We start from the raw sequence: 17,297 nt of genomic DNA, 5'->3' as shown, positions 1-17,297 counted from the left end.
GGGAGAAGCACTTGCCACTGTGGTGCCGTCCTTGACTCCCGAGACAAGAAACTCCAACAATTCAGCACAGCCGGTGAGTCGGAGAAGACAGATAGTAAAACCGAACTGTGCTGGGCCCAAGGTTGCAGACGACAACCTTGTTGAACAAGGAACTTGTATAATTGTACTTTAAAGAAACCTTAGTAAAAGGTCCAGAAGCGTAGTGGAATATGCGTTGCAGGGACGCTCATTCAAAGGACTCTGACTAAAGCTTTTTTTGGGTTGTGTTGTTTTGTTGAAAATATGAAAACCAAGAGGCCTTAGGAGAGGCTAATGTGAAGTGTCAAAGTGGTCCTACGAGGGTCAAGCAAAACCCCTCATACGCTCGAAAGTCTTTGACACATTGGAGAAAACTGATTGAACTGGGAAACTGGCAAATTTGAACCGGACTGACGGATGCCTGCTAGTTTAGGTTAAAACTGTGAACATTGTGATGACAAGTGTGAACCCGGCTGAGGGATGTCTACAATGGATAGTTGGTTAAAAAGACATTGAGTGATACGATTTTTAGTGAAAGGCTGTAGCGAACCCGATTGAGGGAGGCTAATGTTGCAAGAAAGATCGGAGCTGGCTGAGGGCGATACAAGGGGCGAAGTGCAATCGCCCAACGTGAAAGATTACCAAAGGAACTTTTATTTTGCTTATGGTTCAGCAGTCCTGCTAAGGCAAGAGACTTTGCCCCATAAGGTCCTGACATTGTTGAAAGGAAATGTAAACTCATGCTGGCGAGGCCGGAGTGTGCTGTGCTCTAAAGTCCTGCCTTGTCCCGTGCCAAAAACATGGGAAGGAAGACCCCCCCAACCCCCGGCTAGAACATCTGGCTTATCATTTGTGAACACTTCTTTCTTTTCTTGTGAACATTATCCCACACACTTTTTTAAATTAGCTGTACGGATTGGCAATATGTTTTTTATTATAGGCCCTTTTATTTGACAAGACGCAACTAGGACTGCCTTATTATTTGATGGTCATAGCTTGCTCCCATCTTAGAATTAGGTTTAGATTAGCCAGTTTTCCAACCCATTTATACAGTTTAATAAACACCCTTGAATTGTGATCACTTGTGTTTGTCTTTACTGTTGCCACCACAAGTTTGTTAAAGTGGGATAAAGAATATAAAAGAAAGTCAGTGAAAACCACAGTAAAGGAATTATGAGTATTACAGATAACTGTAAGAGACAGTGGGAAACTAGCTAGGAGAAGGGAGTCATTGTTCTAGCCCCAGGAGGATCCCGGAGAACTGTTTTGTTTCTTTTGGGTTACAAGAAGCCTGGAATGTTTGCAGAACTTTTGTTTTGAACAACCTGAGAATCTTGGGATCACTTTACAACCATGAGAAGGGAGTCATTCTCCTGGGTTATGAGAAGGTGCAGAACGTTATATGTTTTTTGTAGTGAGAGGAATAGAATAGGAGCCTTTTTGACTGGGGCAGTGCCTTTTGATTTGGACTTACACAGACTTCCTGATGAGCACTGAGTTTTAGTTTTGGTAGGGAATCCCTATTAGAGTTAAGGATAGATAGGTTTATTTATATGTTGAATAATATTTGTAGCAACCATCAGGGAACCACTGGGTCAGTCTTTATTCCTTGTCGCCACACTCCCCACATCTACAAAGTTCCCTGGATAGGTCATCTCCACACTGATTCCCCATCCATATTTCCCCTCCCAGCCTATGAACCGCCCTTTTAGCATCCATTAGTGACTTGTGAAGAGTTTTAGGCACCTCTTTAGTTTATATTTTAAGCTACTTTAGATAGCTGTAATGCTTTTATAAAGTCACTATATCATGCACTAAATGTACATTATCAATTTTTATATGTGTAAAAAAATCATAAGATTTTCTCACTTCCAGTTCCAAATGTGTGCATGAAAAGGACTGCATAACGATTGTATCAGACTCACAAAGCTGTAACAATGTGTCCCTCCTAAGAAAATCAAATTAAATTAAGAATGTACTTACAACTGCCAATGATATTGCTCCTTGTATGGCTGCAGCCCATTCAAAATGAAACTTGTCATTTAGGAACCCACCAAGTGTTGGCCCAAGAAATCCTCTAAAGTGGACAAAATGTTAACCGTTTAAAACACAAACTCATGTCAATGTCAAAGAATGATTTACTTCAAAAACGGTCAAATAGCTGCATAAAAGTTATACAAAGAAAATGTCATTTCCATCATTATATTGAAACGCGTTATAGAAAATATACCAAAAGTGCCATATAAGTCAATTCATACAAATAAAGACCATCATTAAAAAAGGTGAGAGAGTAAACAAAAAAATAATATGAAGCATCCTAAAATTAGGCCTTTTTTCACATAGGGTCGCCTTTTCATCTTTGTTATAAGCGTGCAAGTGTTCCTGCGCTCCATACGGATGTTCATCAATGAGCAACACTGGGTACCTGGGCACAGTTTATTATATACACCACTCAATTTCAGCATCAACTATAATGATAAACAAAATGTCAGTTGGTTAAAAAAGAGGGGCCACCATTATGGCCCAGAGGACGCATATCAAGGACGATCAGGCTTGATAATTCTCTAATCTGGCCCGGTTCACTGCTGAACATGGTAATGCAGCAGTGCGTGTCTCACTGGAAGCATACAAGGCCCAGGGAAGACAGGCCGCTATCTATGGGGCGGAGATGTGGGAGCAGATGGAGACCCATTCATATTGGGAATGCCTTCCTGCATGCCTAATTTGCCAGTGTTATTAGAGACTGGCATGCAAGGGATAGAGTCTACCAACTTCGCCCAGTGTTGTTTTGGGTCCGGCTGTGGTCCAATCAACATGAAAACCCAGGAAGGATATGAAGGTTCCCTTGATTATGTAAATCCTACATTTGAAAGGTCATTGTATATAAAGTTCTGGGTTGGTACTCTGCCTAAGGTATTCTTGCAACACAAATTGCACAATGATGTCTCTCCTGTATGGCCATTGTGTAATAATGCGAATGAGGATCTGAATCATTTTTTTATGTTGTGCTCGGTCACATTGCCATTGACTAAACGCTTTTTAAAGCCACTCATTTGAACAAGTGGCTGAAGGACAATTGGGGAATCCATGGCTAGCAGTGTTTGCCACCAGTAAATATCTCATATGGGTACGGAGAATAAGAACAAAAAAGTAGCTGGTAAATGCCCAATAATTGTATAGACACACAAATGTGCAATCTTAGTGAAATAGGAGGCTAATTTTATGTTTAATAGGATGTTTATTGATGTATGCTTTTATGACTGTCGAAATAAAACTTTTGAAATGAAATTATAATGTTGTTATGCCAGCTGGAAACCCAAAGAACGAGTGGGTATATTGTTAAACGTATCTGGTGGCCTTGAGTGATCACAGGACACTTATGTAGTTGAAAGAGGTGTTTAATATGACACCTGATCAACTGGCGTAACACTGGTATTTGAGTCCAAGGCAGGGAAAGAGTCATTACACACAGTTCTGTGCTTCTGCCCTATGCAGTTAACTTCACTGCATAGTGTAGGTCAAGGGGTGCTGATGTCCCTTGCAAGCTAGAGCTCCCAGGAGGCTGTCCTCAGCCTTTAAATTACGCTCTGCTCAAGGGCCTATGGATGTCAGGCTCTCGGAGGGCTAATTCCCATCAGCACGAGGAGTGCCGAGGCCCGTGTGTGCTCTGGTGCCTCCGCTCCGGCTCTGGCGTGAATCCTGCTTCCCTCATGTTAGGGAGAATTCTCTGTTAAGGCTAATTTCCCAAACCTAGTGAGTCCCCCCAGCAGCTTTGCTGGATTTTTGGGGTTTATTTCTTTCTCCTGCTAAGAGTGAGACTCTTTTTCTCCCACTCTTAGGCATGATTTGAGAATGTCCTTTGACTATGTAATGTGTTGTATGGGCTATGGGGTCTTTTACTCCATAGGGCTTCATGTGTTTTTGGTATGTGTGTTACACAGCACCCTCAGTGCAGTAACACAGGGGTGTCATAGTGACCCCCAAACATAGACTCCATACCCTGGGACTGACTACTGTCTCCCAGGGCGTGTAAAGTCACCATTGGCTTTACTAGTCTCAAATTGCGAACAGAACCAGTACAAACCATCATATTGTGGAATCCAGCGTAATTCGATTGCCCCTGGGTCTGTTTTCCAAGGGGGCACTGTCCAGTCCCCCCTTGTCGAGTTTCTGGCTGGTGGCATTGGATACCACGCAAAATATTCCACCAGAATATTTCCTATGGGATTTTCCCATTCATTTTAAACGCACCACTTTTTGGTGCAATGTTAAAGATACTGCCGGGTTATTTATTTAATATTTATTCCCCCGGTTGGGTCTTTTTGCCAGGACTCGGTTTTAAAATGGCGTTTGTGTTCGCCTCTGAAACTCTAACCCAAGTCGAGCCCTTTGATCCACTTTTTGGCGGGCTTCTCCACAGAAGCCCTCCAAATGGTGCCACTCTGTCTGGGGTCAACAGGATGTGTGGGTGGGGGATTAGGCACCCTGGACTGCCTTGGCAACTCAAGTCGCACTCTGGTGTGATTGGCCCAGCATGTTTGAGTGACAGCTAGGCTGATGAATGGGGGTTTTGCTGCATAAAAGCAGGGCTTTGGGGACTGGAACTTCAGAAGTCGCCACAGGACCTAAAGAATCCGAAGAGGGGAGAAGCTGAGCCATCTACGACGACGACACCACTGGTGGAGCCCTGCTGTACGAACTCGCCACTTCCCCGACAGAGGAGATCTTCTTCCAGGAGAGTATTCTTCCCTTTGAGCTGGTGTGACCAACCAGTTTGCCTTTTTCGCCTTCCTGGATCGTCTCGTGGTCGAATCGCCCATGCCAAGCACCCCGGCGGCCGGATAGCCACGCTTCACCACTACCGCGAATAAAAGGGTCGTACCTTTTAACCGGGAAACTCTGCGGCTGGTTTCTTCCCTGGCAGTGCAACGACCTCCAGCTTTCCTCCACGTCGAGATCTTCTCTTCCCCTGGACGAAGCCCTGACTTGCACCCGCTGCCAGGAACAACTGCCCCCGCTGGAGCTTTCTCACCATTTCAGGTACTGTTTACCGCCTGGTCTCCCTTGCAACAGATTGTCCAAGGTGTCCCGTAAATCCTTGACTCTCTATCCTGGGGTGACCTCGGACCTGCTAACTTTACCTTTCTGAACTGATCCAACCTCTTTTGACTTTTCTGCAAAGACTGAGTGCATTTCCACTGTGTGATCTTGGGCACATTCCGCCTTGCTCTCTCCAAGAGTGGGCCTGGCCTATGAACTTTTTGCTATACAGTAGACCCTGCCTTTCTTGACTTGCTGTGGTTTCTTAAAAGTGTTGGTACTGTGTTATTTTCCTATTCTGCCTTTTCTCTCCCTTTTTAAACAAATTATTGGAGTGAGAATCTACGGTTACGCGCTCACCTCTGTTTTGCTAAATAAGTGGTGTCTTAACCTAGATTTGTCAAATAATTAACTAGGGAGGTGTATATACTTATAGTGACTGTGTTTGAACTTGCTTGACATATTAGTGCCAGTGGGCCTCATTACACGGAAGGCGGTAATGGTTAACGGCCACCGTTAATGGTAACAGTGACCGTTAACCATTACCACCTTACTACGAGGTCCCTTAGCGGGTTGGTGCTTTAACGCCTGCTTTTTGCAGGCGTTAAAAACCAACCCGCTAAGGGACCTCGGAGCTAATTACGGCACCGCAAAATTGCGGTGCCGTAATTAGCGCCTTCCCCATTCCCATAGAGCCCTATGGGGCAGAAATGGGAATGGGGAAGGGCAATGGCGGAAGGGGGATTTACCGCCCCACCAACCTTGGAATGGGGCGGTAAATCCCCTTTCCGCCAAGGCGGTGCCGGTATTTTACCGGCATGAGCCATGGCGCTAATAGCGCCATGGCTCACCGCCTTCCGTGTAATGAGGCCCAGTGTATTTTTACAAGTGTGTTTTTAAATAAATAATTATATACTTTTATACCAAAGCTCTGGTCAGTGTTTGCTTGTTCTACTGTATTTTTAGCCCTATTGTGTATACTCTATATACTGCCTAACTCTTCTTGAGAGAAGTCTGCTCAGCCACAGGTACCAGGTAAATCTGGGTGGTGCAGACTGCTACAAATTGGGTTTACTGCTTACTCCTGTAGTCAAACTTTTTGCAGTGGTCCCTAAGGGAACTGCACAGGTTTCTGCCTAACACCTCATGCTTCAGGCGCGAACTCTCGCGAGATCTCCGTGCCGAGATCTCGTGAGGGGAGTCTCCACAAACCTCCTTTCGTGGGAAAATATGGTTCCTACTCCATGAACCTGGTTGGCTTTCTTCTTTCCCGTTGGGGGCTGTTCTGGTTGGTGGTTGTATTTGGGGATTGGGTGGTTATGCGGGATTTGTCACATAGGGTTGGGTCTGTTGAGGTTGCTTCCCGGTGTGGTTCTCTAGGCCGGGGTGTGGAGCTCACATGGGCCTGTTCGCCTTGGTTCCCTTCTTCTGTGACGTCCGTCTCTGGTCGCTGAGGGCCATTTGCTAACCCCCATTGCTCATGGTCATTTCCTTCTCCCCAGGAGGGGCAGGTGGTGGACGCCCTTTTCTTGTACACAGCCACTCTTTCTAGGTTCCACCTTCTTCCATCACTGGTGTGGACATGGTTGGTTCCTTTCCGTGTGACTTCTACGGCCTTGCTATATTTGGAGCCCGTGGTAGCATCTTTGTGGGACAGGCATATTTTCACCCAGTCCCCTTCATCGACATCTGTGCGATGGGTTGCTCTGCGCTTGTTGCCTTGAGTTTTCATGATCTCCTTGTTCTTTTGCAATCTGAATGCAATGTTGCTCATGTTGATGTCATCGTCCTCTCTGACTTTGTGTAGCCACGGTGGTACCAGCGTGGATGCAGCCTTTCACCCTCTCAAAAATTGAAACAGAGATACTCCTGTGATGGCATTTTTCATCAACCGATGTGCCGCTACAGCCTCTTTGACAATCTTGCATGGATTCATGTGGGATGCGCATGCCAGTTGTAAGGTGCCTTTGATGAACCGGCTGGCCCTTTCCACCAGCCTGTTGGCTTAGGGTGGTACAGGCTTGCTCTCAACTGACTGATATTGTGCTTCTTTAGGAAGCTTTCAATCTCCCTGGAAACTAGTTGCACTCCATTGTCCGTTAAGATCTCTTTGGGGAGCCCTTCCCTTTGAAAAACGGTGCACAGTACTTCAATAACTGTGCCTGTGGTGATGTCCGGCACAAATTCAATTTCGACCCACTTGGAGAAATAGTCCACCATGACTACCCCATTATTGTTGTCGCTCGACATGCCATCCAGTAGGCCGATGAAGTCCAGCCCTATTTAGTGCAAGGCGCCATGTGGGATTTCTGTGGGTATCATGGGTGCCTGCCTCAACTTTAGTTGCTTGTCGCTGTTTGTGCATTCATGGCACCTTTCGATCATTGCCCTCACATCTTGGTCCATTCCGGGCCACCCGTACGCGCACTCCGCTTCATGTCATATTGCTGGCCAGATGACCTGCATGTGCTCTGCACAATATCATCTTGCGGATGCCTCTTGGGGGAATTATTCTGTCGCCTCATTATTAGACCATCCATTTCCGTGATCGCTGACTTTCCAGTATGGTCGCAGACCTTCTGGCACTGCTCTCTCATTTGGAACAATGGTTTCCAGATTAAGGAAACCCGCGTCCCCTCTACACTATCAACAAAGGCCGTAGCCTATATGGAATTTTATAGGGTACTATTGGTAACCTAATTGCTTTTTACAAGAATTGTTTTACAATTTCAGTAATTTTCTTTGCTTTGCTATGACTGCAAAAGTGTTCTGGAATGTCCCAATTAATACTTGACAATTTCATCTGTTTATCAGAAAAACAGTAATTTATTCAGATTTTTAAAAAGACATTAAATAAAAAATATTTATAATCTGGCCCAACGCGTTTCGAGTATCAATTTTCACTCCTCATCAGGGGCAATGTGTTCTGAACTCTTTACATTAAGTTTAAACTCTGGAGAAAAAATAAATTAAATTAATAATCTAATATTCATATTAATGTTCATATGTACATTTAGAACAAAAACAAGGTACTTCATTAATCAGTTAGAGGCACATATAAATGTTACTGTATACATCATTGATTCATTCATTGAAATCTATTCCAGTTTCATTGCTCTAAACAAAACCATTAAAGTAATGAGATTTGCTAATGCTAGGAGCCTATTAAGATAACAGACAAGGCCTTCAAAGAACCAGGAACGGGCCAATCCAGTACTACTTTCACTTTCCAGTGACTCATCATAACCCCTTTATCTGTTATGTCGTACCCCAGGAATTCATCTTCCGTAGCGTGGAACACGCGTTTATATGCTTTGGCAAACAAGTGGTGTTCTCGTAATCTCTGTAAAACAGAACGGACATGTTCTACATGTTGTTCAACAGTATCAGAGTACATCAGGATATCATCCAAGTAAATGACCACATACTGATATGACATATCCTGAAAGATGTAATTCATGAAGTATTGAAAAGTGTCAGGGGCATTACAGAGACCGAAACGTATTACCAGGTATTCATATAAACCATAACGTGTGAATGCGGTCTTTCACATGTCGCCTTTTTTATCCAAACAAGATTGTAGGCACCTGTAGGCTTGTAGGCTAGTAAAAATTGATGAGGAACCGAGTTGATCCAGGAGGACCAAGATGAGAGGCAACGGATACTGGTTTTCAATGGAGATGGCATTCAATGCTCTGTAATCGATGCAGGGTCTCGGGTCAGGAGACGCAGCAGGGGATCTGGTGGGACGGATGAAACAGCTAGCGAGTGCCTTGTCCAAACAATCCTTCAGAATATGGTCTTTGTCGACCGTAAGGAGTATACACATGCGCTAGGGATCTTGGAGCCTGGAACCAGTTCTATGGGGCAATCATAAGGGTGTGAGGAGGTAATTGTTCGGCTTAACGCTTATCGAAGACATTTGAAAACTCCTGATAAAGAGCGGGGACCTTGGTGTAAACTAGTTGGGTTCCTGCTCAGACTTAAGAAATAGCTTTGAGTATAGCAACACATGGAGAGTTTGACACAGTTGTGTCAGAGTCGTAACACTGAACTTGATAATAATCAAATGAAACCTCATGCTATTCCCAGTCGATGTGGGGTTTGTGCTCTTGTAACCATGAAATGCCCAAAATGACTCTGCACTGGGGAGTTGCTATAAGATCAAAGGATAGCAGTTGTTGGTGTCCAGAAGCAGTGGTCATTGTGATACGGGGGGGGGGGGATGGAGGGGATCTGTTTGATCACCAGACCGGATACAAGGGCAGTACCATCCACTGCACTGACCATATTGGGTTGCGCTTTGGGTACAGCAGATACTCAGACTTGGCAACATATGCAATGTCCATGTAGTTCCCAGTGGCCCCAGAGTCAATAGCAGCTCAGGTTTGTAGTGTTACTTCGCCGGACATGGCAAAGGAGACAGGAAGGTGAATAGGCAACAAAGCGGTCGGAGACAAGGAGGCTATTACTCGACTGAGGGACTCCTTCTACGGTCAAGCTTTGGAGTTTCCTTGTTTCCGTACCAATCTTTTAGGGCAGTTACATAAGAAGTGGTCTGGCGAGCCACTATATATGCAGAGATTCGAATAACGCCTATGTTTCCTTTCCGCATTAGATAAAGGACTAAGAAAAGCACCGATTTGCATAGGTTCACATTCCGTCATGGTAGGATCGGAATTCTCTAGCTTAACGCACGAGAGTTGGGGGAAGTCTCTTCTCACCCCTTCGAGCATCGATCTGAAGTACTAGATCAAGTAATTCATGGAACCCCACGGGGACGACGAGCACTGTGGCGATTACATCTTTTAACTCATCAGATAGACCTCTATAAAAGACAGCAGCCGTTTCTCTTCAGGCCACCCCGTTTCTGCAGCCAACTGATTGAACTTGACCAGATAGGTAAGCAAAGGAGTACCACCCTGTTTTATATCAAGGAATTCCAAATCAGTGGCTTGCGTCTTGTAACAGTGTCGAAAACGCGATTCATAGCATTGATAAGTGCATCACAATCATACAACATCTAACTGTTGGACTCTAACAAGGGATTGGCCCAAGCAGCTGTGGTGCCGCCAAGATAAGAAAGAACTAATGCTGCCTTTGTGGTGGCATCGAGAAATGTGGCAGGACGACACAAGAAATGTAACTTCCATTGATTAATGAAGGTGCAGTATGATTTTGGGTCGCCTTGAAATCTTTCAGGGGGTGCTAGAGAAAACTGCGTGGACATCAAAACCGGGAACGGATTTTGGACAGGAATAGGATACACGCATAATCTGCATCCCGGGGTGGTTGTGCCAAATCGCACAAAGTATCCATTCTATGATGGATATCAGACTGAGCAGTGGTCATGTCAGTATGCAAATCTGCTACCAACTGCAATAGGCTGGTCAAGGTATCAGCCACATCCATTGCAAAAAGGCTTCCTATTCTGTCAGTACTCATGTGACCAATGTGTGGGTACAGTGAATCCTCGAATGATAAGGGGGAACCTGCCGCTGATAATGCTGCAGCTGGCCAGCCCACTGTGGGCCTCCTCAAAGGGGGCAACCTTTCCTGTGAAACACAGCCCTGTCTGTTGGATTATATGGACAGGGCTGAGGTTCAGATGAAAGAGCAAAAAATAGCACCCGGTATTCGCCAGAATGTAAGGAAAACAAAGAACCAGTTTTAGTGTCCGAGTACAATGAAAAGTAAATTAAACGGAGTGACATACACTAACCCCAATCGCACTGGGAATGGGTTTCAAAGTAAAGGAGACTGGGTGGTGGCAAAAAAACTCTTAGCTTTGTTGAATATACTTGTGAAGAAAAAAAAACAAAAAGGAAGGAATGGAAAAAGGCCAAGTGTGAGGGAAGAGGAAATTAATCGGGTGATAGGGACCCGATTCCCAGGTAGCATGATGACACACTAACTGATAGACAGGATGCATTCTATTGTCACCGCATAGTGTCCAAAGTTTAGTGCATTATGTCGATCAAAAGGCTGGTAGATTCCACGATACCTGTGCAGCCCAGGCCGAAGTAACCAAAAACCAACAAGGGCAATCCAAGTAACAGAAGAAGAGTCTGGTCAACCAAGATGTCAGTACGGTACCAAAGACGTGATCCAAGGGAAATTGAGTAGTCACAAAGCAGGGGTCAGCAACTGTAGACAAGGGACGTAGTAAGAATACAGGAAAAGGAGTCAAAGAGGACTTACTGTGATCAAAAGCACCGGCCCTGTGGATGCTCACTACTTTATACTTCTGTGTTATTTCTATTTCACGCATTGACATATAGACGTGCGTCGCTTATTAGCTCTGCGCCGCGTAGCCATGACAACAGGGGAGATGCTTGGAAATCCACGAGCCATGTACGGGGAAAACAGCGTTCGTGTATGGCAACCACCAGGAGCGCAGGGTGTAATGCGAGGGACAGCGCCGCTTATGTGGCAAGAGAGTACTGGGTTCGCAAACCGTGACAGCTGTAATCACTTGGAGTATTTGCATGTCCCTAATTAAAGAGAGGGAATGCTGATAGGACCATTACTGATTACCTAACTTTGACAATACAAGAGTTACAATCTTTAACTCATGAAAACTACATCAGAAAATGGTCAAGTGTGCCTAACTGCGATTCCCAAAGGAGGCCTGAACTCTATTCTCCACTTTCACACGGGAATACAATTGAATACCAATCTTTAAACCCGGAAAACTATATCAAGAAGTGGTCACATGTGCCTAATTCTGAATTTCAAAGAAGGACTGAAATCCATTGTTTATTCTAAAGCGTCATACTTTTCATTTAAATAAGTTCAAGTGTATAACAACTGAAGACATGCACTGCCCAAGCCAAGAGTCTCTCCATACTTACACTGAAACTAACCTTTCCCAGAGTTAAGAAGCAATCTAACTTTACTGTGAAGTTGATAACTGTGTATCAGCCTAAGATACAAGTGTGCAAGTATTACCTGAAGCTAAAAGTGGCACCAAGACTTCTAGGTAATTTATTGGGCTAATCACTGGCTGAAAGGTGCAGATAAAGTTGTGGGAGACCCGCTGCTTGTAAAGTCCATGTTGAAGTTGACAAAATCTGTACTGCCAGAGACTGTGGAATACAGAGAGAAGTGAATCTCCAAGGAAAACCCAGGTTGTTATTTTTGTGGCAGATATACAAGAGAGGCAAAGAGGCTGCCCCTTTTGAAAAGAGTTATTCAGAGGAAGTTTGCCTTGCCTACTTGAAATTGCTGAAGTACTTTGAAGTATGTCTTGTCGAACCCTATCTAAAAGTACAAATCCCTGAAGCTGTGGTAGTAGTTCAAAGTACTGAAGCAGTGGTGGTATATCTGGTTGCCAGTGGATGCAGTACTGTAGTAGTTCAAACCAAGGAGAGTACTGTGAGACAAAGGTAGCTGTTATCATAGTGAATGAAGAAGAAGTGAAGTTGTTAAAAGTTGAAACAACTGTATTAATAAGTCATCCTAACAAATATACCATTGTGAAGCCAAGTAGAATTGAAGTTAAAGCAGCAGTACTGATAAATCATCTTGACAAATATACCATTGTGAAGCTCAACACTGTAACCAATATAATACAAACGGTTAACCAAGAACGGTATATCACTTGTGTGAGTGGATATTGCATTTCTTTTTTAACTGTGGCAAAGTGGCTTGAGGAAGGTGACAAAACATTGTGGCTGGGATTACCATTGATGCTACTTAGAGGAAGAGGAAAGTGGATGTTTCAGCAAGAAGAAAAGATTTGCTAGTGTAACTTTGGTTAAAATTTTCCATTGACTTTGAAATATAAAGAACTGATTTGAGACATTTCTTTCTTTGGTTGAACACTAATGGACCGACTTTGAATCCTGGGGAAGGCAAACTACCCCGGTCATGAGAACCTTTTTCAGCGACTGTGAATGTTGTTCATATGATGTTATATTGGCATGTGCTTTCCTTGTGTATTTGTTGTTTAGTGTGAGGGCCAGTTATCCTATGTTAGAGTGTGTTCCCTTAGCTTTGGTTAGGCAGGGAAACCCTTAGAGTAGGGATAGTGACTCAGAGTCCCATAATCCCCAAAGTAATGGGACGAAGAAGAGGGCTGAAGAGGCACAAAACTGCAAAGTGCAGCTTATTAGTGGAAATGACCCTCACCTGAGGGAGAGTGGGATGCTTAAAAGCCCCCCTCAGGTGCAGGTCATAAGTAAGGAGAAGTAGCATACCAGCAGTAGGAAGTGGAGGAGTTGTGAACTCTCCACGTTGCAGCAGAAGCAGAATATGGAGAAGAAAGAAGACGCTGGGACCGCTGTCGAGTGTTGAGCAGCTGCCGAACCGGAGTGGGTCTTTGCCTCTAGAAGCCTTAATTGCAGCAGTCACGCAGCAGGAAGCATCGGAGTTAGACACTTTCACTCTGGAGACCTGAATTGCAGCGTTTCGGCAGCGGGAAGCGTACATTTTAAACGCTTTTCCCGAAGTAAGGCTATCTTCATCGGCAGGCGAGCACCGGAGAGCCTTTGGAGCAAAGAGAGTGCCTTGTTCGAGTGGCACGGGCCGCAGGAGACCGAAGGAAGCAGGCTGCCGGACAGCGAGAAGCAGCTGAAGCAGAGGACCTGGAGACAGCGAGGCGAACAGACGCACCTGCCTGACCCGGTGAGTTCACCAAGATATTGTGCTTACCTTGTTTTCAGTGGTCCTTTGTGTTGGCGCAGGGCTGTAGTGCCAGGCAAACTTGGAAGATGCCCTAATCGACTGCCCTCCGCCTGCTGCCCGGGCATGGCTGCCTGGAGGGGTGTATTAAGAGTGCATTAAGAGTGCTGTTTATGTGACCCCCCCCAGCAACACCAATCAGGGCCTGTGGAGGGAAGGCTGGGGAGGGCTGAGGGGTTTTTTTTTTCTAAAAAATGATGGAGGGATTGGGGTCATGAGGGAAGGGGGTGCGCGTGTGGGCTTTTGTTTTTAAAAAGATGGAGGGGCTGGGGTAATGGTGAAAGGGGAAGCTTTTTTGGGTGGTGCAAAGTAATAGTTAAATTGCCAATGAGGGAAGAGAAAGGTATGTTAAACAAATACAAATACCACTGACCATGCAAATCAACATAAATCAGATGACAAAGTGACAATCATGGTGAATCTTACCCTACTGACCACATTGCTGAGAATAGTCCAGAAACTAGGCCCAAAGTGCTTAATCCTTCCTCAAAACCATTTTCACTGTGAATAGAAAACACAATGCATAGGAATAAATTAAACAGGCGATCTGGTAGGTAGAAAATGTTGCAAAACAGTTGAGACGTGGCTGAAATTGTGATTAACCTTCTTCCCATATTCCAAGCCATACACTGACATATTTCTGAATTCCTTCTCCCCTTCATGCATGTCCAAAATAGATGCACCCATGATCCTGCGACTGACTGCACACTGTTAAAAAAAAAAAAAGAAAAAAAAAAAAATACCTGATGTAGTAACTTCTCCCATACCAAACTACCCTAGACATGCTCATTAAAATCTGTGACAGGATATAGTCCCCACCAACATTTTGTTTTTGTTTTAGGCACCAACAGCAAATCGTTGTGCCTAATGTGCTGCACTCTTGCCCTTCTGCAGATGTTGAAAACCGCATTTCCATGGATTCAATGGTATAATCACAACTTTCAAAGAATCTTATGTGCTGAGGGGTTCCATGGGCCTTGCTGGAGATGGCACTCGCGGAAGGAGGTGTCAGTAGTCAATTTGCATGCCTGCTTGTTAAAGGGACCAATATTGACAAAACTTGGACGGCCTCCTACTTACAGGTTCTCTCCTTTAAAATCTCTGGGAACTTGCAAACCTCTGACCCCACACTTCACCCTGTCAGCGTTCCCCACAGTCCTAGTACTTCTGGTCTTCATCCCCTATACCTCTGACCTAGTTAGATTTAGTTCATGCTTTAGCTTTCATCACCACCTTTTTTGCTAACAGGAAACCTTTTCTTACTTCACCGCTGCCATGTCAGAACAGATTTCCATCTGTCTCAGTGAAACCCGTCAGTAGATGGCTCTCTGCTGCCTCAGTTGATCACTTCGAAAATGGAAGTCATCTTTCTTCAGTTTTCAAAGCCATCCTGCCCCTCCCCTTTCATAGCTCAAGTCCTGCCTGACATCCTTGCTCTATCGCCAAAGGCATGCAACCTTGGGGGTCCTCTTTGATAGTGACCTCAGACTGCACCAATGTACAACAGCCAACACTGACTACACATTGTAATAACCTTCTCAATGTTCAGAAAATGCACCCATGTCTTTCTCAACACTCTACAAAAACTTTAACAGCCACCCCTATGTTTAGCAAACTTGACCATTGCTTGCCTTTCCCCTCTACTCCCTCCTGTCCCACTACAATGTCCTCAAGTAAGTTACTTGCACTCACAACCTATTCAAGTCCAGTCCCTTCCCTTAGTCTACAAAGCTAACAGTCTTGCTCCTCAGTGCCTAGTTGACTGCATCTCAGTCAACTCATATCAAGCATCTTGTTCCTTCGGCCTCACTGTCCCCACACCCCTTATGCCTCCCCTCACTTCTGCTTCTTCTCCCTACACGCCTCACTCCACTGGAATCCACCGCCCATCCCAATCAAAGCCAGCCTGACTTTGGATTCCTTCAAAGCTCGACTAACCTACAAGCAAATGAGTGAGCATTACCATCTCCTGCCATCCTTCCTCCGTCCTACCTGACCAATTCCTCCACTGCTACGCGATAATGTCATTTGATAGATTTGTACAGTACTCCTCTTTAGTTTGCAGCACTTGCCCCCCTCCCTAAGTTTATGCTACATTTGTAAGTCTCATCTTTTTTTGTTTTGCCCCGGTCTTAGTCTCACTTTAATTGTTCCCAACCTAGTAAAGTGTCTTGCACCACTTATTATCTTTGTGCTATTTTACAAGCGCACCTCCTTGGGCTGACTCCACCTTCTGTAAATGTCCTAATGCAAGTACCTTCTGACCAAAATTGGCAACCCCACCCTTCAAATAAATACAAAACACAAATGTTACGGTAAAGCCATGGCACGTGTACCTTAGGGGGGTCAAAGGCTGGACTTCTGGGGCACATGCAAGCAAGTTGGGGCAATGCATCCCAGGTGTGTTCTCAAAGGGACAAACGCTGGCATTTTGGGGCAAATTCATCAGGAGGTTATTTTTACTGGGGCATTAATTGAATTTCTTTATTTTGCTGTGCCTCTACAACACCTTCCAAAAATTGTCCAGGCATATATTTGTTTTCCTTCCAGCATGTGTACTGCATCTTCATTCCTGTGAATTATTACCTGTCTATTTATCCACATTTCCTAATTCCAATGTGCACTCCCGTGGAGGCCTTTCGTCCTATAAATAACCAGAAATAATAAATAACAAACGAAGCATAAACTCTCAATTACTCTTCATTTACTCAAAAAAGGTGACCAAATGTCACCTCCTCCATTCCCCGCCTTAAACCTCTCCCCCTTCCTCCTTGCCTTATCTCCTTGATCCTCTCCCCACCCACTCCCCTCTAATCTCTCCCCTCTCCCCTTCCCCCTCTTCCCCTCCCCCCTCCCTCTCAATTCTACTGCACTTCTCTACTTCTCTCCTCCAGTTAATTGCTCTACTTATTGTTTTGTTGGCCTGTTTCTCAATTTGTTAAATTGCTTCTACTGTTTCTGTTATGTTATTATCTTATGTATCCTGTTATAATGTGAAGCGCTTTGGTGTAAAACGCTATATAAACAAAAATAAATACAAATTATATGATATGATATATGATATATGATATGATATGGCATTTATAACGTGCCTATACACAAGTGTTTCAAGGCGAGACGAGGCAGGGAGGGGTGACAAAGGGAAGACAGACAACGATCTTACTACGCCAGGTGTCATTCAGATCACGCAAGTGCATGGGAAGAGGGGAAGGGAAAGTGCGAGGGGCAAGGGAGAGGGGAAAGTGCAGTACATGGGGTAGTAGAATAATAAGATAAATAAATAAAGGGCCAGCTGGTGGCAAGGTAAGTGCAGACAAGTTCTGGGAGGGGGGCTGTAGGGATACAGAGACAGTCCCGCTGTGCAGGGGTTGCCAGGGAGGCAGTGCCAGGGGCAAGTGGCTGGGCCAGGGACCAGGATCAGTGAGAGTGGCCCAGTGCAGATTCAGTGCAGTTTCAATCAGGAAATTAGCAGGGGAGAGGGGGAGAGAAAGCAGAAGCAAAGAGGAAGGTTTTGAGGTGCTTCCGGAACCAGAGATGGTTCTCCTCAAGTTTCA

At 44.8% G+C, this 17,297-nt stretch overlaps 1 protein-coding gene across 2 annotated transcripts in view; it reads right to left on the bottom strand.

Moving 5' to 3' along the window:
- Positions 1–17,297, bottom strand: part of SLC18B1 (solute carrier family 18 member B1) — a 759,286-nt gene that overhangs the window by 105,607 nt on the left and 636,382 nt on the right. For both annotated transcript variants that reach the window (XM_069606672.1, XM_069606673.1), the window contains 2 exons: positions 14,170–14,244; positions 2,002–2,095 (listed from right to left, as the gene is read on the bottom strand). In XM_069606672.1, coding sequence (XP_069462773.1) covers positions 2,002–2,095; positions 14,170–14,244 — 169 coding nt within the window. The remainder of the gene's footprint in view (positions 1–2,001; positions 2,096–14,169; positions 14,245–17,297) is intronic.

The sequence above is a fragment of the Ambystoma mexicanum genome, chromosome 4p (assembly GCF_040938575.1).
Source record: "Ambystoma mexicanum isolate Mex_15411 chromosome 4p, UKY_AmexF1_1, whole genome shotgun sequence".
NCBI lineage: Eukaryota > Metazoa > Chordata > Amphibia > Caudata > Ambystomatidae > Ambystoma > Ambystoma mexicanum.
The sequence above is the reverse complement of the archived record's forward strand: the minus strand, read 5'-3'. Positions and strand labels throughout refer to the sequence as shown.